Source organism: Aulostomus chinensis, chromosome 5 (genome assembly GCF_037954235.1).
Source record: "Aulostomus chinensis isolate RoL2024-O1b breed Wild chromosome 5, RoL_Achi_v1.0, whole genome shotgun sequence".
Lineage (NCBI taxonomy): Eukaryota > Metazoa > Chordata > Actinopteri > Syngnathiformes > Aulostomidae > Aulostomus > Aulostomus chinensis.
This window is the reverse complement of record NC_141324.1, coordinates 16,820,837-16,845,081: the sequence shown is the minus strand read 5'-3', so window position 1 is coordinate 16,845,081 and position 24,245 is coordinate 16,820,837. Positions and strand designations below refer to the sequence as shown.

Sequence of the window (24,245 nt, the reverse complement as noted above, 5' to 3'; positions counted from 1 at the left end):
CCAGCCTACAAATTATATTCTAATAAAACACATCTGTTTGGTGCAGTCCTCCGCAAAAATCACTCCATCATCTGTTTCGTAAAAATGTTAATAATGGCGGAAGAATAAGGATTCTGTCTTATATTGTGACTCGTATCACAACTGCAGAATCAAATCAAGTCAAAATAATCAAAAGTAGTTTGTTTTTTTTACAGCACAGAACTTGTCAGAGAACAGTGGGGGGTGCATAAAATAATGATTCTTAATTGTGAAAGAGGTGAAATGTTGAATTAATGACGGTCGTGAAGTGGTGTCACCCAGCTGTACTATGATTTATTATTACTGTGATTGTTATTATTCAATTTTTATTGATATTACAATTTTAGCTGCCAGTGTTATTTTTTTTAATAAGGATAATTTAGATATAATCATCGTTATGTCACCCTAACCAAGTCAGTGAGCACTCGTGGTTAGTAATCGTCATCAATGAGTTGTCCATTAACACACTTCGCGTTCCACTGGCCCTGACGCCGAAGGTCCCGCTATCTGTCCCGCCCATCTCCCTCGAGCCTCGGCGCCAACAGTTCCACTTCCCGGTTATTATCACAAACACATTTCTCTTCCGCAGCTATCAACTATACCCACAACTAATCGAATAAATGACGACAGCGGTCTTCAAAACAAAACTGAGTTTCCGGTGAATCTCAGCGTTGGTGGCGTCATGCGCCTCATCTGCCCCGCCCACTGCATGATGGAGACGTTCAAGCCCACACAGAGTCTTTACATCAACACGAAGCTTAGAAATTACAGGTCGTAGCCTCATTTATGACTCAGAAGTTGTCGCTACAAACAGTTAGTGTTTAGTTTAGTTGAAAACGCGATTTCCTGTGTAAGCCACGCCCATTTCTGGTGTTCTGTCTGAATCTATACACAGAAACGGTTAAGTTCTTGGTTGAAAAGTAAAGGGCTGCGATAATGAGGTCCTGTTACAGCCCAGGAGCATCTTGCTGCATGCTTCATCTCCTCTCCTCAAAAGGATGGGACGCAGCCCCACCCGGCATTCTTCATACATCACTTCATTGTTTGTTTAAATCCCACACAGTCACCAAAGATGGGTGTGTGTGTTTGTGTGTGTGTGTGTGTGTGTGTGTGTGTGTGTGTTGAAAAGCAAGAGCGAGAGAGAGAGAGTAAGAGTGAGGGAGAGAAAGTTAGGAGAGCGAGCGATTAGGGTGGGACATGTTTTTACAACTTATCGGCAATGAAACTGCACGGTAGCCGGTTGGATTATTGTTTGGCAGGTCCGATCGCACCAGGAGAGGCAGACTCCTGTTCATATGAAAACACACAGCGCGACTGATCTCACTGAAGTCAGGGAAGGTTCAGAGGAGCAGCAGGAGCACGAGGAGAGAACAATGTCGACACGAGCAGGATGCACATGCAACAGAGAGTTTAGATTTGGGCTTTGTCCCGTCAGTGTTGCCACTTCAGACGAGATCGGCCATTATAATTGGCTCAGTGTTTGTTAAAAGAGTTACACAGAAACGCTCAGATACTGTACTTCCACCACCTGACCCGACACGGGAGAAATGAATCATGCTGAATCATTGTTTTCATCTCTCCAGTGACTAATCATTTTATCCTTTAATCACAGTCACATCTCAATTGTTGTTTACCCAGAGTGCCATGAAAAAGTGATTCGAAGCTTTTTGAGTTCCCTTCTGCTGTCTAATTTTGTTTGCCTGATGACTACTTCAGGAAGTGAAAACGTGAGAACTTCTACATTGTTGGCTCAACGTTTTATAACTGGATTAGCTGAGAGAAACCATTCAAATACACTCTTCAGAGGGTTTTTGTTTTTTTGACTCTTCAGTCCTGCTGTCATTTTATAAAGTGAATTTGCCCTCCTGCCTGATTCCATCCAATCAAATTGCACTTTATGGTTAGCTAGGATTAGCATTAGGTGTGTGTGTGTGTGTGTGTGTGTGTGTGTGTGTGTGTGTGTGTGTGTGTGTGTGTGTGTGTGTGTGTGTGTGTGGAGCATTGCTATAATAGATGTAATCTTTACAAGTGACAGGCAATAATATTGATGTCGGGATTTGTAGGAGATGTTTTTCACCAACTTTTATTTGGAAATATGCTTATTCATCATCATCCACAGAGACAGACAAGAAGACAGATGAGCTTCTCTCCTCTGTTTGCGTTTTTAGCATAGCACAATGAATGTTAGCGCCTGGGAAGTGTTAGCATACCTCTGCCAGATGTAATCAAACAGAATAAAGATTTTGGATTGTCTAGGAATAATCTTCCCCATCCTCCCTGACGAAGGTGCTTGTCTAATTGTCAACAAGAAAAGTGACAATGGGAGCTTTGAATCGCTGCTCCGAGCCAGAAATGTAGATTTTACAGTGAGACAGATTCTAAAATCACAGTGTCTTGTAATTTTACATCATTATTTCATGATCAATGTAATACACATCATAATAAGGTGAACTGTTTTGGAGAAAAGGGTATTTGATGACTTTTCATGGAGGTATGCTAACGCTCCCCACCTACCATTCATTGTGCTAAGCTAACTAGCAGTCAGCTGGTCTCTGTGGTTCTCAGCTCCCGAATCCACACACAGTGTTCTAAAATAAAGGTAGAATAAACTCAGTAAAGCCGAGTTATTAATATACTTTTGCCACCCTATGTATGTTTTTGCAGTGTGTTTTGCAGCCAAAAACATCTGGTCTGCAATAAGAAATGTCAAAAATGGTGCTTTTGTAATTCTGGCTTGGGAGTCCACTTATCTTGATATTTGTGTGAACAGCACAAACATAGAAAGGCCAGGACGTCGGACAGAGAAGCCCAGCCTTCAAGTCTGGGAATTGTTGTGGTTGCTGGACCAGTTATATATCTCTGGTATTTTCTTCAGTACATTCCTGTACGTGTCGGTTATCTGGAAGATTCTGCGAACGACTATGTTGTGAGAGTGAGTGTCTGGCTGCTCTGTTGCCGTGGACACCGTCTCTAGCTGCTCCTCAAGGCCGCTGATGTCACAATAACAGCCACAAGCATGATGTAAGAGGCAGCAGCTTATTCTCCTGTCTGCTTCTCCACTGCTCTCTCTCTCACTCTCTCTCTGTCTCTGTCTCTCTCTCTCTCTCCCTCTCTCCCTCCCCTTCACTAATTGCTTCTTCTGCAACTTCTACAATTTCCCTGACACAGCCCCGCTCCTCGCTACAGTCACCATGACTCTCCTCACCCTGACGTTTCCTCTTCTGGGACCTGATTCCTTTATTCAAAATGGCTGCCGGTGTTGGATGATTTTGCTAAAAAGCAAATATAGCAAGTAGAAGTGAAAGCCACATGTTTATCTGTCAAACATTGCCCTCTTATGTTAACCCTCACACACATACACTGCTGCAGTGGTGAATCCAGTGGTCGAGGGACGGGGTCATGTGGGGTGAACGTAACATGATCTTTCATGGCTTTGCAACTACTCCCACTCAGGCAACACTCCCTCACACACACACTCACACACACACACACACACACACACACACACACACACACACACACACACACACACACACACACACAAACTCTACGCTCTCTCCACTGCATGCCTGGATGAGTGTGATTAGAACCTACTTTCAGCACGTCATCTCTCTCTCTCTCTCTCTCTCTCTCTCTCTCTCTCTCTCTCTCTCTCTCCCCTCCTCTCTACCCACACACTCATACACACAAATACACATACACAATTACTTAGTCACTTTTGAGGTATTTACAGAAACTCTTTTATACATAGATTATATCACATCAAGTCATTTCTGGACATTTACCCAAAGCTTAACTTTATCCTTAATCACGATTAGTTTTTTTTGTTTTTGTTTTTGTTTTTTTTACCAGTTGTGGACATTGATTTACTCCCAAATTGTTCATATTTCCCCTCCTGAACTGGTCTTTAGTCGGGTTTGTGTCCCTCAAAGTGGCTTAATTCAGGTTTCCTCTGAGTGCCAGTTCAATATCTGTACAAAGTACAGTACAAAGTTTGCATAAAACTTCACGAGACCTTCACCACCACAGGGAAACTGAGGTGTTGATACTTATTTTTTAGATAAAACTGCTCCAGCTACACTGAGATAAGATAAAAATAATTACATGCAAACATTAAAACTATTTAGATATGCATGTTTACATACTTGAATACTGACATTTCTACAGACATACATACCACGTACATACATACACCCATGCATGCATATATACATATTATAAGTGTGTTTGCAGAATCTGTGTATGTACAATATGTATGCATGTATGTACTGTATATATGTATTGACAGGATTATGCATGTTTGCATGTATGTATGCATGTATGTACATATGTATTTACAGTATGTATTTATGTATGAATGTATGCATGTGTTTACAGTATGTATGTGTCGCTCATGCAAGCATTCATTCATACTACATACATTTGTACACACATACCACTTTCATATGTATGTAGATACAGAAAGACATACATACTTACATGTGTACATATTACATACATACATGCATAACTTTTTTCAAAAGATATCTGGTGACCACTTGTGGTAGCACCTTCAGACAAGTGGACCAAACTAAGCAGGATAGAAAGCCCCTGTGATTTAAGCCGGTTTCCTCTCTCCCTCCCCGCCCGCCAGCCTCCCTCTCAGCCTTGCACCTGTCTGGTGCTCCAGTATCAGTGAAAGTGAAGGAGATGTGAGAGGGGGAATGAAGTCGTGACAGAGTATTGCTATGAATCCCAGGGGAGACGGCTCTGTCAGCTGCAGTCAGCTCAGCTGTGCTCCGCGTCTGAAAGTAAATACAAGTCTTCCCTAAACTGCGGACGTGTCGGTGTTTGTCTTTTGTCTGTATGACGTGTGCGCACCACCTGTTGTGAGTGTGACACTGATGTGCATGCGCTAACGCGTATGTATTCATGTTTGCGTGATAATGTCAGTATGTGTCAGACCTCTTCCTCTCCAGACTGAAGGCATAATTAGACACTCGCAGCAGGCTGCAGAAAGGGATCCCTGTCTTAGATAATTATTCAGAGGCTTTGAAGTGTGACCTCCGGATGACTGTTGATATGATATATACAGATCATATGAGTGGACAGTATTTATAGTGTCAGCTAGACATGTAGCTAAGTTGGAAGTCGGGAGCAGCATGATAAGTGTCAGTCATGACCTCATAGGGTTAATGCGCACACACACACACACACACACACACACACACACACACTTATACATGTTCCAACGGGGCCTGACCGAAATAGAAAGCTGTTAACAATTAGGGCTCGACTCAGACCTAATGTGAATCTACAGTAAGTGTCTGACACTGAGGTTGCTGTCAACAAGGTAGCAATCGTCCATATGTAATCCTGTCATGTCGCTTTCACCCCCAAGTCCAGCAGTTTACCCGTGACAATGACAAAATGGAAATCACAAGGGGTGGTCACTTAGTCGAAGTGTATAGATTTTAGAAAATGTAAGGAACCTGGTGTCTGCTGCACGCGCTGCTTTATCTGAGGTACTGCTTGTTAAGGAGACGCAAAAAATTAGAAAATCAGACGAGACTTGACTCTTGTGTGGTGAGAAGATAATCTGTCTGGAGTGTGGTTACACTTTCGAAACTCAATGCAAACAATGCTCGCTGCAATATTTGTGATGTGAAATACAAAGTTGGCCATGATATCAGATCTAGAGTGCATTGACCCAGCACGAGCTGCAGCTAGCATTAGCAGCACAGCTAGAAATGGAAACTCTGGCACATTTTTTTTCGCATCTGTTATTTCCTTTTAGCTCTTCGAGAGAAAGTAACAGTACCTAACCTTCGTCTTCACCAACACCCAGACCCCATTAGCAATTAAACTTTTATGAGACACTCCCTCAATAACTTTACAAGCTCATGAATAGAAACAGCCTGTGCCAACCTGTAGCGTACCCCTCATTCTGACTCTCTCCTTCCATTTGTCATTTGGTTTACCTTACCCAGGGCCGTTGTTCCAGGGAGAACTGCAAGTACCTGCACCCTCCTCCGCACCTAAAGACCCAGCTGGAGATCAATGGCAGGAACAACCTGATCCAGCAGAAGAACATGGCCATGCTGGCCCAGCAGATGCAGCTCGCTAATGCCATGATGCCTGGCACGCAGCTTTCACCAATGGTGGGAGAACACACGCAGATGAGCACAGAGAGACTACTGTACATACATGTAGAGTCTGCAGTGTCTAAACTTCACACTCTGATTTATGAATCCGTTTTCTCTCCAGCCCATGTTCTCAGTGACCCCGGGCCTGCCCACCAACGCCAGTGCAGCGGCAGCAGCTGCAGCCGCGGCCTTTAATCCCTACCTGAGCCCTGTGTCACCAGGCCTGATGCCCCCTGAGATCCTGCCCAGCACCCCTGTCCTCATGGCCTCCAGCCCGACCGTCAGCCAAGTCCCCAATGCTGCAGCCGCCGCAGCCCAGAAACTGCTGAGAACAGACAGACTTGAGGTAAGCAACCCACTCATCTACTTCAAATGTTTTTTTGGGGGCAAAGAAAAATGTAAACTCAGTTTAATGAAGAATGTATTTCTTTCTTGGAAGGAATGAGCTGGTGGTCGTAATTAGCCTGTAGAAAAGAAAAGTGGTGTTAACAAAAGGCTAAACAAGCAAGAGAATAACCCAAACTTTATCGCACTTGATTAGCTGAATCTGAAAGAAGTGAAATGTAACTCCACCAGGAGGTATATTATGCAAAGTACAAGCTAATTAAAGGAAAATAAAAATTAAACTGGCGGCCGTTCTTCTGGTTTTGTATTTTATCAGTTTGTGATGTGCAGTGCACTCCAATGGTTGTTTTGTAATACAATCTTTGCAATGCACTTTGCCTCGTCCAGTCTGCTGTTTACAAAATTAGAGTGGTAAAGAAGGAGACTGAACTCAGATATCTGTCCATCAGAACAATGACCATTAGCAGATTGCTGCTTGGTCTTTAGAATGATCCAAAATAGCATTGAAAAAATAGAAGGTGAAAGTGAAGGCATCAAGTTTTCTGCATGGGTGTGTTTGTTCATCCTGGCTTTCAAGTGACTGTCCTCTGATGTAACCAGGCCACAAAACCAAAAGTAAAGTATAAATTGATGAAATTTATTTTTTGTCACTTACAGAGCAGAGGAAGGTAGTGAGGAGAGATTTAGAAGAAGGTGCTGCCCCCTGGTGTTTCATATAGAGACTAAAAAATGCGCCTGGGACGTATGCAAGCTTACCTTTATTGTGCTTTAATGTAAGAGGTTGAGTTTAGCCTGAGGCCTCCACAGTGTAACACCCACTCACAAACACACGCGGATAAATATGTGTATATCTAATACCATTTAAACAGGAAATAGACTGTGTGTGTGTGTGTGTGTGTGTATCTGCGCAGATCTTGATGTGAAGGGAAATCGAGGCAAGCCTAGAAATATTTCATATAGTGAGTGGAATATAGTCTTGTGAAGCTTTTTTGTCTTATCGCACTGCAGTGCTCATGCATTTTTAAGTTAAATGGATTTTTGTAACTGCACACCCGCTATAGTGTCAAGCCTCCATGAGTCATACTCTTGTCGAAAGACAAAACGCCATATGTTCTTGTATGGAAATCTGTTTTTCTGGTTCTAGGTGTGTAGGGAGTATCAGAGAGGAAACTGCTCCCGAGGCGAAGAAGACTGTCGTTTCGCTCATCCCGCAGACAGCACCATGATCGACACCAACGATAACACCGTCACCGTGTGCATGGACTACATCAAAGGTCGCTGCTCCCGGGAAAAGTGCAAGTACTTCCACCCGCCGGCACACCTGCAGGCCAAGATTAAGGCTACACAGCACCAGGTGAACCAGGCTACAGCCGCCGCGGCCATGGTGAGCAAACATAGTCCCACTACTTCACACCTACACGACACTTAATCTGTGGAAGTTTTGATTCTCATAGCTGAGTTCTGCTTGTCACAATTGATAGATCAGAACAGGATGATATGGCGAAGAATCAGTCAACAGTGTAACCAGGTGCTTTTAGCGTTTCCTCTTCCTGATATGACCAAGCATTTTTTCATCTCACCCAGACCACAAGCAGAAAGTTCCTCTCTCTCTCTCTCTCTCTCTCTCTCTCTCTCTCTCTCTCTCTCTCTCTCTCTCTCTCTCTCTCTCTCTGTCCCTCTCCCTCTCTCTCTGATGGCCTGGTCTTGTCCGTTACACCATTGTTTTTGTGTTCCCTCTATCACTTCTCTTCCTCTTGACATTAGTTGAAGGGGATCCTGTCTTGTGTCACAGTGACAGCACCTGTGAACAGTAGCACAGCCGCATTGCAATGTTTTGTACTTGCTCTTAGTGACATAGCGAGGTAATGTGACAGTGAAACAGAAATGATGACCCTCTGTATTCATTTGTGTTATTGAACTAATGTAGATCGCTAGTTATGATTGATAATTGATGATCTATTGAGCAGTAGAGCTAGCGTCCACACTGTGCATGCCTTAGTCCTGTTATCCCCTTGTATATTGCATTCCAATGATTTGTTTTTTTATTTGTTTTTGTTTTTTCTCACCTATACCCAAACTGCACTGCTGCCCCCATGATGCACCTCTGCTTGCTGGTTTATGTTAATGCGCTTGAACCCCATTGGCCCATTGCCATCATGTGCTCGCTGCCTGCTAATTAAGACTCAGTCGGCTGTCAAATCACTGAAGCGACCCCTCGACGCAACCTTTGACCTGGTACTATGACCTTTCACCTTTTAGCTTGGCATGTGGCTTTGTTGTAGAGCAGTGTTTTAACCAAATATACCTAGCTATTTATGTTGTCTTTGTCTCAGTTCAGTGTCTGTATTTCTTCCTGTCGATCTGTCATTATTGCTCGAGATGAAATGATCGTGGCTTTCTTTCCTCACGACCTCAAACACCAATTTGGAATCAATGACAAGGAGCCACAATCAGTTCATAGCCTATTTAACAACACTCAGTGAGGGCTAGGGAAGTAGAGCTTTTACAAATGGTGGCATGGCTTCACTCTTAACTCAGTGTTATAGCAGCTCAGTGAAATGTGTGCATGTGTGTGTGTCGCTAGCGCATGTCAGATGGATAAGGGTGGGGCTAAGAGGACAGGGGTGATCCCACCATGACAGATGATTACAGTTCAAATGATGGTTCGCTCTGTCATCGAGTCAGACCTCAAGAATGGCCTCATGTCATGGTCAAATCCACATATCCAAATATAGTTCAGTTATAGATTTTTTTCTCTCTCTCTTTTGTGGCCTGAGACCATTTTTGACACGTATCTGACAGGGAACCATCACTTAAACATGGCTTACACAGTTTTATCATGGAGCTAGCAGTGCAGCCTCCCTTTCTCTGTGCTTCCTACCTGTTCCACCTCTTGTTAGCAGCCTTATTGTTTTAATTCTTAATGCTTGCTTATGTTAGGAGTCTAAAGTTAATTCAGTCAGCTTCCTGCTAAAAATAATGAAAACCTGAATGCTTGTTAGCCAGTAGCTCCTATAGGCACCATGCTCCTGCTTGTGTAGTACTTGTGTCAGATTGCTGCTTGCTTGCTACTGATGATGATATTGTTGTACACACAAGGATGTTATGATGCTATTATGTTCTCTAACATATGTACCTTTTTTGTTTTTGTTCTTTTTTTTATTTTTTTATTTTTTTGCCTCTGTCCAACACACTTTTCTCTCTCTCATTTCCACACACTCCTCTATCTTCCTCTTCTTTTCTTCCCTCCTTCATCTGGCTGGGCAGGGTATCGCCCCTAGTGTCATGGCTCCCCTGCCAAAGCGGGCAGCCCTGGAGAAGGCCAACGGGGCCTCTGCTGTGTTTAACACCGGCATGCTCCAGTACCAACAGGCCCTGGCCAGCATGCAGTTTCAACAGCAGGCTGCTTTCCTCCCATCAGGTATGGCTCCCAAAGCAACCACAGCTAGTGCTCTGAGCGCCCAGAGGAAACCGGGATCAGTCTAACCTAGCTCCTGCTTGGCTGGGGCATCACGGACAATCTATCCAATCTAGTTTCTTTGGATGGAGGAAAAGATTACAAAGACAAGCAAAAGATATAACTTGGATCAAACAGCTCTGTGCAGTATAAACAAATATGTGCATTATGGCATTGCATGGCTGCTTTTAAGAAAGAACATCTTCCTACTAATTTCCTAAATATTAGAATTATTCCGCAGGCTGTGATGTTTGTAAAAGAAAAAGATAGTTTGCTAGTTTAAAGTGATGCTTCACCCGGATTTTGCCATTCAAGGACTCATAAATAGGTGTTTTGAACTCTCAAAAATGCTTTACTTCTTCTTTTTGACTTCAAAATGCAGAAAGAGTATATTAGCTTGAAGCTAATAATCAATGTAAACAGCCAAACTGTTCAAACATGACCATTTACAAACTCTTGTCATCATCCAATACACTCCACATCTTGTTTTTCCAACTGTATTCTCAATTATCCACTAAAATGCTTTTTCAGAAGTTCTGCTGTTGTTTTGTCACTGGAGCCGTTGGTAGCCCTCAGTAGCAATTAGCTTCAAGCTAAATATATGTGGCGAGCTCTTTTCGACCTCTGCAGTCACAAAGAAGTAATCCACCTATTTATGAGTACTTGAAAAGTAAAATACTTTTGGGTGATGTATCGCTTTAAAGTGTCCATGGTGTGGTCACTCATACTTGGATGAGATACCATTGCTGGGGCTTTGGCTGGAGCTGGGGCGACTGGGGCTGGACGGGTCACTTAATGGTACCTTATCCCTCAGTTTGTCTGGCTGCTGTACACTCCTCAATAATGTTTACTACTTGATCATTACAATCATAACAATACTCTTGGTGTATTACACATTCATATGCTTCAGACAAAAGTGTAGACTTGATTAACAGATTGCCTTATGATGAGATCATCACGTCGGCTTTTTTCAATCACTGATGACTGTCCAAGAGATATTAACCTTTTTTTCCCACCTTATCTCTCCCCCTCACTCTAACGAACCTTGTGATGGGCTGTTTTGATTTCTCTCCCCTATCCAATCCACTTCCTGTTGCACTGCATGATGGGCAGGCTCAATATTGTGCATGACACCTGCAGCCAGTGTTGGTAGGTTCCAGCTCTCCTTCTTCGGTTATCTGTAACTTCATGTCTGTGACTCGCATGTCATCCAAGTTTAACCAGCAGAGCTACTCTGAGATAATTACTGTTTGTGTCAGGATGAACCTCTGACTCAGCTAATTTGGGGTTTTAGAGGGGGATTGATGAGTCAATATTTGGGTGTTTGCCAATTTTTTTTAGTGATTTTGAGAAGGATCCACTTAAGCAAAGACAAATATTGTGATGTTTAAATGTTGTATATTATCTGTGCCTATTATATCAGTTTAACTGACCTTTATTGTGTTAATTTCTGTGCCGATATTGGTTGACATTCTCTTTCTCATGCTTGTTCTCAACTTGGCTTTTGGCTGGTCTAACATGACACCTTAACATAAAATCCCCTTTAAATCCATTTAAAACATGAGGGAGTTCAATTAAAACCTTCCCCTTATTCCGTCTGCCATAATGACTCTAGAAGTCCAACAACGTTTTTCTATCGTTGCCTGTTGAACTTTAAAGGACCAGTGTGTGGATTTTAGTGGCATCTAGTGGTGAAGTTGCAGATTGCAACAAATTGAAAACCCCTCAATTCCAAACATATACTGCAGTGTCCTTCTCCCACCAAACTTCTGCAGGCTCTAGTAATTGTGCCTCAAAAACTTGGTTCTGTTATCCAAACCAGTCCCCGTTCTCACCAGTTCTGAGCTAAACTATCGTGTCATCAAAGGGGGGAGTTCCACAATGTACCCCAACCAGAACTGTAGTTGTTAAAACAAAAAAGTGGGTAAACAATATGGTTGGACAATGGAGTCTGTCACTTAAGTTATACAACATACATGCTACATTTGCTAGTACAGCCACAGGTTCTGCTCATTTCCGTTGGTCCATCCTCATGTGGATGTAGTTATAAAAAGAAGAGCTTTACCACACAACTGCTGCTAGCAAAGACCGCTAATTCGGCTGTAACTGTAATGCTTTATCCATGAGTATGAAAATGCTGGACTTGTGTGGTATAAATGCAGCAAAGTTTGGGTGTTTTAAAAGTAAAATATTTTAGTGTGGGCGGCATGGTGGTGCAGTGGTTCGCACTGTAGCCTCACAACAAGAAGGTTCCAGGTTCGAGTCCCGGCTCCAGCACTGGAACTTTCTGTGTGGAGTCTGCATGTTCTCCTTGTTCCTGTGTGGGTTCTCTCTGGTACTCCAGCTTCCTCCCACAGTCCAAAGACATCAAGAGGGGACTCCTCTCACCTGAAAGCTGCTGGGATAGGCTCCAGCCCCCCCCCCCCCCACGACTCTTAACAGGATAAGTGGTCGAAAATGGATGGATGGACATTTTAGTGTGGATGTAGCCTACAGTGAGCTAATGACAATGATTGTTATTAGTTTCTGGGGGCTGTACATGAATGGTATATCCCACTTCTGCCAAAAGAGCCCCCTAAATTCTACACACTGTACCTTTACGTTACTTATCTGGTGCTCATCGGCGATGAGATTGTTTGTTGTTTATAACTAAAATCACACACAAACATGGAAGTAACTGTAGCCACGAGATATTGGCAGAGGGGACGGGAGGAATCCGCTTCAATTGACTCCCTCTCTGACACCCCCCCCCCCCCCTTGACTGCCTGGTGTGTATGTGGCTACACTGCCCCTCTATGTATTTTTGCTTACATGATTTTCCCTCCAAAAAAAGTTCCCATGATGCACGGTGGTACTCCAGTCTCTGTGTCTGCAGCCACCACATCTGCCACAAGCGTTCCCTTCGCAACTGCCTCCACCAATCAGGTTTGCACCTCTACCGCCTCTCTCTCTGTCTCTCTCTGTCTCTGTCTCTCTCTCTCTGTCTCTCTCTCTCTCTCTGTCTCTCTCTCTCTCTCACTCTCCTCTCTCTCTCTCAATATCAATCTGTCTATCTCACTGCACATGGATGATCTAGGGATGCTCGTGTCTTACAGCCAGGGGTGGGTTGCATAATAGGCGGTACTCCCTCTTGTTGGCCTACACTAGAGTCCAACATGCAGTCATGTACACATACATCATACAGTAACGAGCATTTTATACACTTTCAACACAATATTGTAGTTAGATGTTCTATCTGTCTTTCTGGAGAAACATTCTGTATTGTATTTAATGTGTGTCCTCATTGTAACCCCGATTTTTGTCCTTTCCCATTTTGAGGACTCTTCCTTATCAAAGTTGACTACCAACGAATACATGCAATTGGTATGTATGAGGTAGATTTTTTTTTCTCCACATTTTTTAGAACCATTCGCACAGCTTGTGCAACAGTCGCTATCTGTGCCCTTTGGTGCTTGGCTTTTTTTTTTTTTTCTCTCCCCCCCCTCTTCTTTTTTTTCGCTGCTGCTTCCAGCACCTGAATCAAAAAGCTTTACCATGTTCCAGGTGTATTTAAATGCTGGACGTTTTCACAGTTAGAGAGGAAAAAAAAGAAGAAGAAAAATCTGTTATTTAGAAGATTGGCAACAGCTATAGCTACATTGCACAATTTCGTAATACCTGTGAAGAGACTTATGAAAGTAGGATGAATCATCATGTTGCTATTCCTGTTACAAGATCAGTTTTCTGCATTTTATCGAGGTGTGCAGGTCAACAACATGGAGGACTTAGATTTGCATGGGGGAGCCGACTCACTGACCTTCCTTCCCCACCTCAACACCCCCCCCCCTCCCCTCCTTTTAATCCTCCTCTTCCTCTCCCCGCTGATCAGACGTTGATGCTTACTGGCTCGTCACATCTGGATGAATTCTGTAGCCAAAACAGCTTTTTTATTTTCTCTCTCTCTCTTGTCATCTCTATCCTTTTTTTTTTTTTCAGCTGAGAATGTGAGAAGATTTGGTTGAAATGTGTTGATCGTGTTGTCGGCCACCTTCACTCAAGAGTGTTTGCTTTAGAATGCTTCATTTGATCTCTCGTCTGCTTTTTTACCCCCCAGATTCCAATAATATCTGCAGATCATCTGAGTAGTCACAAGTACTTGACTCAAATGTAGTTCCTCTCAAGAACAGTGAGTTCCTATTTCAATCCTCACATTCCCCGTGAATCACATTAGCTCTGGTTCTTTCATTCTTGTCTTACTGAACTGTGAACTCCGTTATGTCTTACAGATCAAATGAATGTGTGCTGGCACCGTCCAAGCCAAAACAGTTCAGCCTTTATTTACATAACCTTCAGAATGTCAAGCGATGGGATAAAGAGGGTCTGCCATCTCTTAGCCGGTCCATGACGATGGTCCCATCACACGTGAAAAAAACAAACAAACAAAAACATCCAGATCTGTGCCATCTTCCCCACATATCAAAGTCAAGAGGAAATCAGATGAGAGAAGAGGAGATCTTGGTGCCAGGCTCAGTGTGTCTCGCCCTCTGTTGAAACGATCATAGCACTCAATTTGTTCCAATTACGCAGAAGGTCAGAGAGGGTGGTTGCATAAAGCAACTCGTGCTGGTACGTTAGTAGACCAAGATTTGTTGTTTTTATTTTATTTTATTTTATTTTATTTTTTTAAAGAATCAGCCATATTTCATAGTTTACAAGTGACACGCGCACCTTGAATTTGAATTGAAAACTGAAAGGCACAATAATTTTACCAGGAATTCGCCAAAATGATTAGGCTTGTACAGTATTGTGTTACTATGGCGACTAGTAAAACTAGATGTTGATATGAAATGAGGGTCTTGGACATATGAATGTTCTGGGTAAACCAACGTACCTGTGTACCTTGAAAGCACAGCCAGGCTAGCTTTTTTTTTTTTTTTTCCTTTTTTTTTTTTCTCACCGTGCCATCACGGCCATACAGCTCAAACCAGAGTGTTATCTCAGCAGTGTTATTTGTTTACCGAGGGTAAAAACTTTTGTATGGCTCTTAATATTGTTTTTATTTCTTTTCTCTTTTTTTCCATTTAATTAATCAGTTTTAGAAGTGGGGTTCTTGCAAAAGTGTTTTTTTTTTCTTTTAAAATCAACAATATATATTTTTTTTTGTAATACCTCTTTTTCATAGACTAGAGTGCTGTTTTTACCTGTTGGGATTAAGTTGTTGCTCAAAGTCCATTGACTCTAAAGCCTGGTGAGGAAGAGGAGGGGGTGTAGCTTCCGTTGTGTTACCTAGTTCTCCCTCTTTTAAAGAGACTTTAAATCTGTCTGTAAGAAGCACTGTTGAGCCACGTGTTGATGGGGGTCTATTAGGTCACTTAAACCAGGGGTTCCCTAAGTGGAGTAGTACAGGATGAGTTCCACCAATCGATAGGAGATTTTAACTATGATAGAATTTCAAATCAATTTGAGTGTGGCTGTGTCGGTCCATTAGTACTTCCGCCAACTCCCGGGATCGGCACTGGCGCCTTTATTTTAAGGGATCCTTAAGTTTTGGGAACCCCTGACTTAAACCACATGTAAGAGATTGTTCGTCTGATCATGTAAAACCAGCCCAAGTGAACCTTCACATTCAAAGACACACCCGTTTAGGGTGACGTCGGAGCGAAAAAAAAAAAAAAACAAGGTTCTCACTCGCGTGTCGATCCGACTACAGAAACCAAAGCACACTTTGTCTCTCAGTCTTCAAGAGTTACAGAAGCATCTCTCATGATACGACCTTTCGTTCTTCTTATGATCACTTCCCTTTTCTTTTTGTTTTCACAGAGGTGTGTCGCGTGTCTTTACCGATTGTAATGTACCTAATAAAGCCTTAGATTACCATTAATGGGTTCTCACCCAGTCAAATGTACTTTCAATCACCGTGCAGGTAAAGAACACCAATGATGTTTTATAGTTATATCACACGCGGCTTATCATTATTTTTCTTTCTCTGTATGTAACAGTAACAATTACTCTCTTAAATTTCATTGTGTTATGTACTACTTAAGGATTTGAATCTATTTGAGATATGTAGTTGTAGATTTTTCTTTTGTTTTTTTTGTTGTTTTTTTTTTTTTGCCTTACTATATATTACTTGACAACATTGATATAGCCGTTGTAGATTTTTGAGGTAGTATGACATTCATAACTTTTTCAAAAACCATATAAATGATAATGTTTTTTGAGTCAGTTTTTAAATATTCATTCATATAGCTGGATGTCTTTTTCAGTTATCAGTTCTTTTTTTTTTTGATACAAGGAATGATTCGTTTTGCTGTGACCGCAGCATTATCTGACTAGACAAAACAAAAAAAAAAAGAGAAGAAAACAACTAATGTTTTAACCAACGTCAGTTTGTCAGGATCATGTTTGAAAATATATTGTATCAGAATATAGATTGTCCATGTTTTAGAGTAAAAATTGTTTTCTACTGTATCCATTTCAAAAATGTACTTTTTTTTCGGGTTTTTTTTTTCGTTTTTTTGGAATATTTCTTAAGTTTGCCCTGAATGTCAGGCCAAAATGAGCAGTGAGATTGACGGGTGTTTGGATTTTATTTTTGTGGTGGAGAGTTGAGATTATAGGAGCACGGAGACTTCTCCACGCTGGCGAAGTCTTGATATGCTGCAGATGATGAGTTTGAACCTAAGGGACGAAGGTTGACTTTTTGCACTTCTGTATATAGTCAAATGAACAGAGAAAAATGTGTATCATATTGAGATATTATTTTGAATAAAAAAAGATCTATAATTATAAGGAATTTTGTTAGATTAATTTAAATTCATAAATTAGATGACCAGCTAAAATTGCTTGCAAAGAAGGGCACTAGTTTCTTGGCCAATGCATTCAGAGAAAGCTATGCGCTTTTTGTCTTATTTTATCAGTGGCTAGTGTTGCCAGGGAATGTTGCCGGGGAGTAGAGATCCCCATGTCCTGCTAACTCCACCCCTCAAATGATGCCCATAAATCATTTGTTGGTCATAAATGCTGCTCCCATGGTACAGTTGACAAAAATGTCTATTCTATTATAGTTGATTTGACTGCATGTAAAAGTACAAACATGTAAGCAACAGAAACCGCATAGATATGTAAGGAAAGATAGCGTTCAGAATACACAGTTTTTCAGAATCATACATACAGTAGATAGCATCCACAGTTGGGAGACATAATACTTCATCTTACTCTTGTGTGATAAAATATTTTTCCGATGTTACTTAAAATGAAAATATTAGCACTCATCCACCCCAGAGCCATATATTTACGGTCAACACTGACTCACAGGAAGTTGCTCCTGCGATCATGGCTGTGCACTCAGCAGGTGAAGGCTCGCCACACCAAATGCTTATTTGGCAAAATTAGTCTTTAAAAATGAATGTAAAGAGTTTTCTGACGTGAGGCTGCTGTATAGTCGCTATAGAACCAAAGCACCACATTCTCTAAACCAGATGTTGAATGTCTGGAATCCAGGTGTCTCTTCCCTGCTGGGGGCACACACAAACACACGTATACACACACAAATACACACACACACACACATACACACGCTTTGACTGCTTTTTACTTGTAAGTGCAACCATCGATATTTGCTAACAGTTGCCACAAAACAATGTCTGATTTGTTTATGCACATTTTATTGTTGCCATAATTGACTCTTGCTGTATGGATGAAAAAAAATCTAAATAAAACAATATTTGATTTGCTCATGCAACAGTGGTGTAGTCACTGTGTGTGTGTGTGTGTGTGTGTGTGTGTGTGTGTGTGTGTGTGTGTGTTGAATGTTCAAATGAATCTCAGATGTAGAGCAGGAGTGCGTCTCATGAGAGGACGACGAGGACTTGATGTTGTGACCCGTGTCATTTGGTCCAAGTCTTAAACAAGTCCTACATTATTTTCTTCCAGGTTTTGAGCGAGTCCCATCTAAATTGGTCCAAGACCGATGCAGTTCCAAGTCATTTGTTTTACACAAGTCCCAAATCATTTGTTCCCGGGTTTTCCACAAGTCTCACTCCCAAGCTATTTGGTATTGGTTTCTGAGTTCCCGAATATTTAGGTCCAAAATTAAAAAGTTTCAAGTCAGTTGTTTCAAGTCCCATACTGACAAAGTTTCAAGCAGCCCCCCAAGTTAACTGGTCCAGGTCTCAAGTCATTATTCATGTTCAAGCCAGGTCACAGGTTAGGCCATTGAGTCTCATACCTGAACACTCGGATATTCTAGTTTTAATATCAAAACTTATGTGTATCAACAAGTCCTCTGACTCATCATGTTTCAGGTCAAGTCACAAATCCTTTTAAAGTCGTATCTCAAGTCATTTTACTTTCTTCAGGGTCGAGCTGCAGGTTAAAGACTGACACGAGTCAACTCAAGTCCAAGTCAGCCGGTCGAGTCCCTCTGTAAAGCTTCATCATCCGAACTTCCATTGTGCTGTATGTTTGCAACCAGTGAGACATTTTGTTCCTCATCTACGACTGAGCTTCTGCATGTATATTTAACTGTAATGTAAATAAAAATTAAAGAAAAAAAGATTGTTCCCAAACTGGTCCTGAAATATCCGTGCAGGAAAAACAAAATTGGAGGCAAATTTAACGGGCGGTGACAGAAAAGTCCCGTTAGATTAAATCGTTTATATAACAGCGAGGAGAGGAAGTGAGCCAATATGATGAGATCATTCCTGTACATCATTTTACGTGATTTTAATGCACATCTTTAACTTGAAACTGAAAATGTAAAGGTTTTTCCTGTATGTCTTCAGCATCCAGGTGAAGTACAGCACACTGGTGAATGACATAAACATATTGTAAGCCGATGGTTAAACTGCTGAGAAACATGACTCAGGTGTCAAAAGCCACGAGTCATGCTAGCTACTGCAGCTCAAAAGCTCTATGGCTGATTCAGTCACGGGGTGGCCCAGCGCTGCCGCCCGCCATACAAACCACCATCCTAAGACCGACTTCATCAGTGCACTAAGCGCCACAGCTTTGACCACGTCTTTAAAAAGACAGCCAGCCAGCATATTTGATTAGCAACATGAATGTGGAGCTCCTTCTGAAAACCTCCCGTTCTGCATTTTGTTTCTTTATTTTTATGTTTAGACGAGGGAAGTGAGGCTATCGTTGAATGTCGAGTGGAGTCATGGATTTTGTGTTGTTATTAATTGTGTGTGAATAAATGCTGACTTTATATTTCAATAAAAGAATATAAAAAAAAAAGAAAAAAGATCTGCGGGAGTATGCAGTATACCCGCTACAAAAGCTTCAGAATTTCAGTTTTCCCACTTAAAACAGTGCAGGGACAGATATCAGCGTGGTAACTGGACAGAATCCTCACGAGATATTTTTTCGCCAGCACTGCACAGAGAAAGAGAACCATGCAAAGGTCACCTGATGTGAGAAAAAAAAAATTAATTCTGAGTCAGACAGCCCTTTTCTGCTCAGAGAACACTTGCTGGAGGCCATCGCTACAGCTGTGTGATCGAAACACACACACACACACACACACACACACTGGAGAAGTTCTGTAAAGCACCACTTGAGGGAAACTTCACTTTACAGGATCAGCTGGAGTTAAAGTGCAACTGTGGTAACAAGGATCAAAGCTATTAGCCGCTAAGAGCGCTAATGTGGGGAGGGTTATCCTGACATAACCTGAGAGCAGGTTTGAGGTGGTGGGGGGGGGGGGGGGGGACTCCTTGTATGAAACCTCCTCCCGATTCATTTTTTATCATTCCTACTGGATATGAAGATCTTTGGAACGGCGTCCCTTCAGTGGTTGGTGGGTGAAGAGGGAGGTGACATCATCAAAGCTAGCTACCGTACATGTACTACCACAGAGTCCTGGAGAGGCCATGGAAATGTTTTATTTTTTAATCTTACAGATTTACCGAGAAAAAAAATATTGTCAGAGGTCACAAAATAGAACTTATTCCTTCAATTTAAAACTCGGCCATCGACGTGTAACATAGAGACAGGCAAAAGTTTTTTAAAAAAGCTAAATATATTTCGTGTTCAAAATAACTAAATTGAGGAAATAAGTTTTATTTATGGGCGTTAGACTGGTCAAATTATGGGAAAAGGTTCCATATGTGGCTGAAATGACTGAAGTGAGGGAACAAATGATATCTCGTAATTACAGAATTAATTAATTTGAGGGAACAAGTTATCTTGCGCGACCGCAAAACACAAAAATGTTATTTTTTGGCTCAAAAAATAAATAAATTGGGGAAACAAGTTGCATCTTATGGCTTCAGAATAGCTAAATTTAGGTAACATGTTGCCTCTTGGCCTCTTATTAACTACATTGTGGGGACAAATTGTATTTTGTGGCCTAATAATAATAAATAAACAAATAAATCTAGAGAACAACTTATATTTTTTGTTTAAAATAACAAAAGCAAGGGGACACGCATTATTGTGTGGCCTAAAAAAAAGGAAGAGCTACATTTGGGGGACATTTTATGTCCTGTGGCCTCAACATAATGTTTTGCTACTTATTTCTCTGCTCTGTGCAACATTACTATGTTTGCAGTGAGCCGCAGCGCCAGTGTGTGTGGGGGAGGTCAAAGGTCAGGCAGACCGGCCCCAGACGTGCCTACGTCTGCAGTTGTCTGGTCATCCGTGGTTTCGAGTGACGGCTCCTTTAAGAAAACGGAACTGAGCCTCAGCGTTTGACGCGCGGAGGATGTGGGCAGGAAACGCCGTGCAAGAACCGAGGAGCGATCACGCTTCCCAGCACAGTTGCACAATACAGTGCGATCAAAATGCGCTGTAATCTACGAGGCTGATGTCCAGGGCCGCTCTTTCTCCTCGGATCTGCAATCCGCGGCCGACCGAGGACAGGCTCAGGGGATTTGGTAGCGATCCGAGCCAGGGAGCAGCCTTCCCAGCCAGCTCGTTCTGAAAACATCGGGGCTGGTCAGCGGGTGGGAGTCGAGGGAAGAAGAGAGGAGGCTTCGTCGCGGAAAAAGGAGGTGTCTGGTTGTTTCTCTCCCCCCCAGCCATGAGGGAGTACAAAGTGGTTGTTTTGGGATCGGGTGGAGTCGGTAAATCCGCGCTGACCGTCCAGTTCGTGACCGGCTCCTTCATCGAGAAGTACGACCCCACGATAGAGGATTTCTACCGGAAGGAGATCGAGGTGGACTCGTCGCCGTCGGTACTGGAGATCCTGGACACGGCGGGGACCGAGCAGTTCGCCTCCATGCGAGACCTGTACATCAAGAACGGGCAGGGCTTCATTCTGGTCTACAGCCTGGTCAACCAGCAGAGCTTCCAGGACATCAAGCCCATGAGGGACCAGATCATCCGGGTGAAGCGATATGAGAGGGTGCCCATGATCCTGGTGGGCAACAAGGTGGACCTGGAGGGGGAGAGAGAGGTGTCTTCCGGGGAAGGCAAGGCGCTGGCCCAGGACTGGAACTGCCCCTTTATGGAAACTTCAGCCAAAAATAAAGGATCAGTGGATGAACTGTTCGCAGAGATAGTCCGACAGATGAACTATTCAACTGTCCCCAGTGGTGGAGAGCAGTGCTGCTCATGTGTCCTGCTCTAGAGGAGGCCCTGACATGGAGTTGAGGATTGTTCTTTTGTAAAAGTATTCTCTCTCTCTCTCTCTCTCTCTCTCTCTCTCTCTCTCTCTCTCTCTCTCTCTCTCTCTCTCTCTCTCTCACTGTTGTCTTATTGTTGCACACAAATCGACGACAACAATCGATTATGTATAATAGTCTGGAAAAGTGTTTACATGACAAAGTACTTGAATGTGTTGGGACTTTTTTATAGCTTTGTATTATGACACTTCTCTGGAAATGTGCCTCAATGGGAATGTCTTATCGTGAAACCTAAGAGACGCGTGTTTTCTTGGTTTGTTTTTTAAAATTTTGTTTATTTTTTATTTTTTTCCTGCTCATGGAAATGTGTTGATGGTTTTAGCTGTTCATCTTTAATGGTTTTGGTGGTGGCAGAGCTAGAGCCGCTTTTGGGGATCTTTTGAAATAGACAAGGATGATGATGATGATGATGATGACGATGACGACTATTATTATCATTATTGTTCTTATTAATATTATTATTATATCTCAGTCACCACTCAAGCCTTGCACAAGTTACTCAAACCCGTGATTGATTTCTCTAAAAGTGGATCCGAGAAAGCTGAACTGAACTTGTGAACGCCAACATGTGTTTTTTTTGTTTTTTTGCTTCTGTTCCCTCTCCGCAGTGAAAGTGGATTCACCGTGGAGCTTGCACTTAGCCGATGGTGTCCCTCCTCAGTGTGCACAAACAAGGGCCGTAGTGCATTGCTGTCGCTGCATGGGGGAGCACCACGATCACCCCCGTGTCAAGTGCCTTCCCAAGGAAAAACAAAAACAACAACAACAAAAAACAAACTCCTGTGACTGTGCCAACTGATGAGCCCTTCTTCTTCTGCTGTGCGTCTCGATGGCAATCAGAACTCTTTTGCAGTTTTTTTTTTTTTTTTTCCTGATACATTCACTTCCTGTTCCACTGACAGGACGCTCACGTCAGACCTGCTGTTTCTGGAGGTGAGAGTCAGGCCATTTCTCCAGGTACTACAGTCCACTAGGAACTACAAAACTTTGGTTCATCGAATAGCAAGCCATGTCTGCTTGTATTATCTTGTTTTCTTTTCTTTAAAAAAAAAATGTGACTTTTTTGTTGTTTTTTTGTTTGTTTTTGGATTTGCCGTAATTGTACTTCTCCATTTGGATAAATCTGCCATCCACTTGTCAGTTTGAAAGACTTGTAATACAAAAGACATTTTATGTAACGTTGTGTGCTGTGCTGGTCTCTCTGAAAACATCGACTCGCTGATTTGTAAGGTACACATGGATATCGCAGTATAACACAATAGGCCTCCCTTTGAGAGGGTCATAGTATGCAGTTTTTATTGAATAAAAACAACACCTCAGACATATGAAATAAAACCTGAACATTGTAGTAGTAATAATAATAATAATAATACAGGGGAGGATGATTGCAGGACTGCAGAATTACACTGCAGTATTTGGCAATTCTATCGGTTACTTTGACGACAGCTGGAGCCACCTTTAGTGCTGGAACATTGGGCCTCAGTCATGAAATGCTCTTATGCATGGATATGTTCTCACATTTCGACCTCAGTTCAGTCTGACAGAAATGAACAAAGCCTGACGAAAGCACCCGACGTCGATTTTTGAACTTGTTGCAACATCGAACCTGAGTGATTGACAGTCGGACGCGATACACGCTAGATGTCAGGAGCAAGGAGTGACAAAAAAAGGCGTCAGTTCTTGTCTGTAAGACAAAATTTCGGGTTTAAATAATCCTTTAGTGTCAGAACATTTCACAAATGAGGCCTGATGAGTTGATTCATTGATTAGTAGCACGGGGGAAAAAAAACATATCTGATCAATTAAATGTTGTCAGGAACCAAAAACAAAATAAAATAAAAACCACAAACATTCTTCAATTTCTCACATGAGAACATTTTATGCTGCTTTTCTCTTTTTTTCTCCAGTAATTAAATCAAGCTTTTTAAGACAATTGTTGGAAGAAGCAATTTCAAGACGTTTTAGTTCCAGACTGAGTGATGGAATCAATTATTTCACTGATAATTTGTTTGAATTCTTGTGCAACCTGGCAGGCTGTAACTTTTCAGATCTCATGTGTCACCAGATGCCACATTTGTTTACAAAAATAATAATAATAATAAAAAAAGTCATGTCCTCTGATGTCTAGAGTTGGGTTTGTGTTTGCAGGTAAGTGATGGCGGCCATCGTGGTCCTGCGGAGTAAAATAAGGCTTCAGTCCAGCTGTTTGGGTAGCGGGCAGGGTTTCCAGTAAGTGTGTTTAGCTGAGGAGGGCAGCTTCCCTCTTCCCCGCCGCATGTTTTCATGGCTGCGGCTCGGAGGACAGAGAGGGCTTTTAACGTCTGCAGCCAGGCTCAATCAGCTATACATACAGTAGGCTGGCGTTGGGTAAACTGCTCCTCGAAACCGGCCAATGAGCTGCTGCCGCGAGTGTCTGCAGACTTTCAAGGTCACATTACCAAACTAAATCTAAGGACACGCTCTGGTTTGGAGAGGAAGCTGCCTCGCTGACTTTGGTTTATTTTTTATCCTGACCGTTACCCGTGCTGCAGAACACCCCGTCGATTCAGAGCTGCTGGGAACTCCTCAGATCTCCTTTGAATGATCTCATTTTTATTGCACTAAACGCTCAGTCGCCCACTGGGCCTGGAACGTCTCCTTTTTTTCTTAGTGGTTGAACTTATAATCCAGTAGAGTTCCTCTTGTGAA

The 24,245-nt window shown here is 42.3% G+C and overlaps 2 protein-coding genes across 11 annotated transcripts in view; both read left to right on the top strand.

Annotated features, from left to right (window-relative positions):
* mbnl1 (muscleblind-like splicing regulator 1) overlaps positions 1–14,897 on the top strand; it is a 47,916-nt gene extending 33,019 nt beyond the window's left edge. The window contains exons 3-12 of one of the 10 annotated variants that reach the window (XM_086203552.1): positions 5,988–6,158; positions 6,265–6,489; positions 7,633–7,872; positions 8,670–8,723; positions 9,756–9,909; positions 11,059–11,094; positions 12,779–12,870; positions 13,282–13,308; positions 14,039–14,110; positions 14,211–14,897. In XM_086203552.1, coding sequence (XP_086059678.1) covers positions 5,988–6,158; positions 6,265–6,489; positions 7,633–7,872; positions 8,670–8,723; positions 9,756–9,909; positions 11,059–11,094; positions 12,779–12,870; positions 13,282–13,308; positions 14,039–14,095 — 1,056 coding nt within the window. In that variant the 3' untranslated portion in view covers positions 14,096–14,110; positions 14,211–14,897. Of the gene's footprint in view, positions 1–5,987; positions 6,159–6,264; positions 6,490–7,632; positions 7,873–8,669; positions 8,724–9,755; positions 9,910–11,058; positions 11,095–12,778; positions 12,871–13,263; positions 13,309–14,038; positions 14,111–14,210 lie in introns of all 10 variants that reach the window. The other 9 variants (XM_086203551.1, XM_086203554.1, XM_086203556.1 and 6 more) reach the window with 9 other exon arrangements.
* A 5,526-nt stretch (positions 14,898–20,423) lies between these two features.
* On the top strand, positions 20,424–23,621 carry LOC147261508 (ras-related protein Rap-2b-like). Its single transcript, XM_086203550.1, has one exon. It carries the CDS (start codon positions 20,954–20,956, stop codon positions 21,500–21,502), a length of 549 nt encoding a protein of 182 aa, XP_086059676.1. The 5' UTR covers positions 20,424–20,953; the 3' UTR covers positions 21,503–23,621.
* The last annotated feature ends 624 nt before the right edge of the window (positions 23,622–24,245 follow it).

Coding starts and splice junctions, on each gene's coding strand:
- LOC147261508 (XM_086203550.1), top strand. CDS start 20,954: ATGAGGGAGTACAAAGTGGTTGTTTTGGGATCGGGTGGAGTCGGTAAA.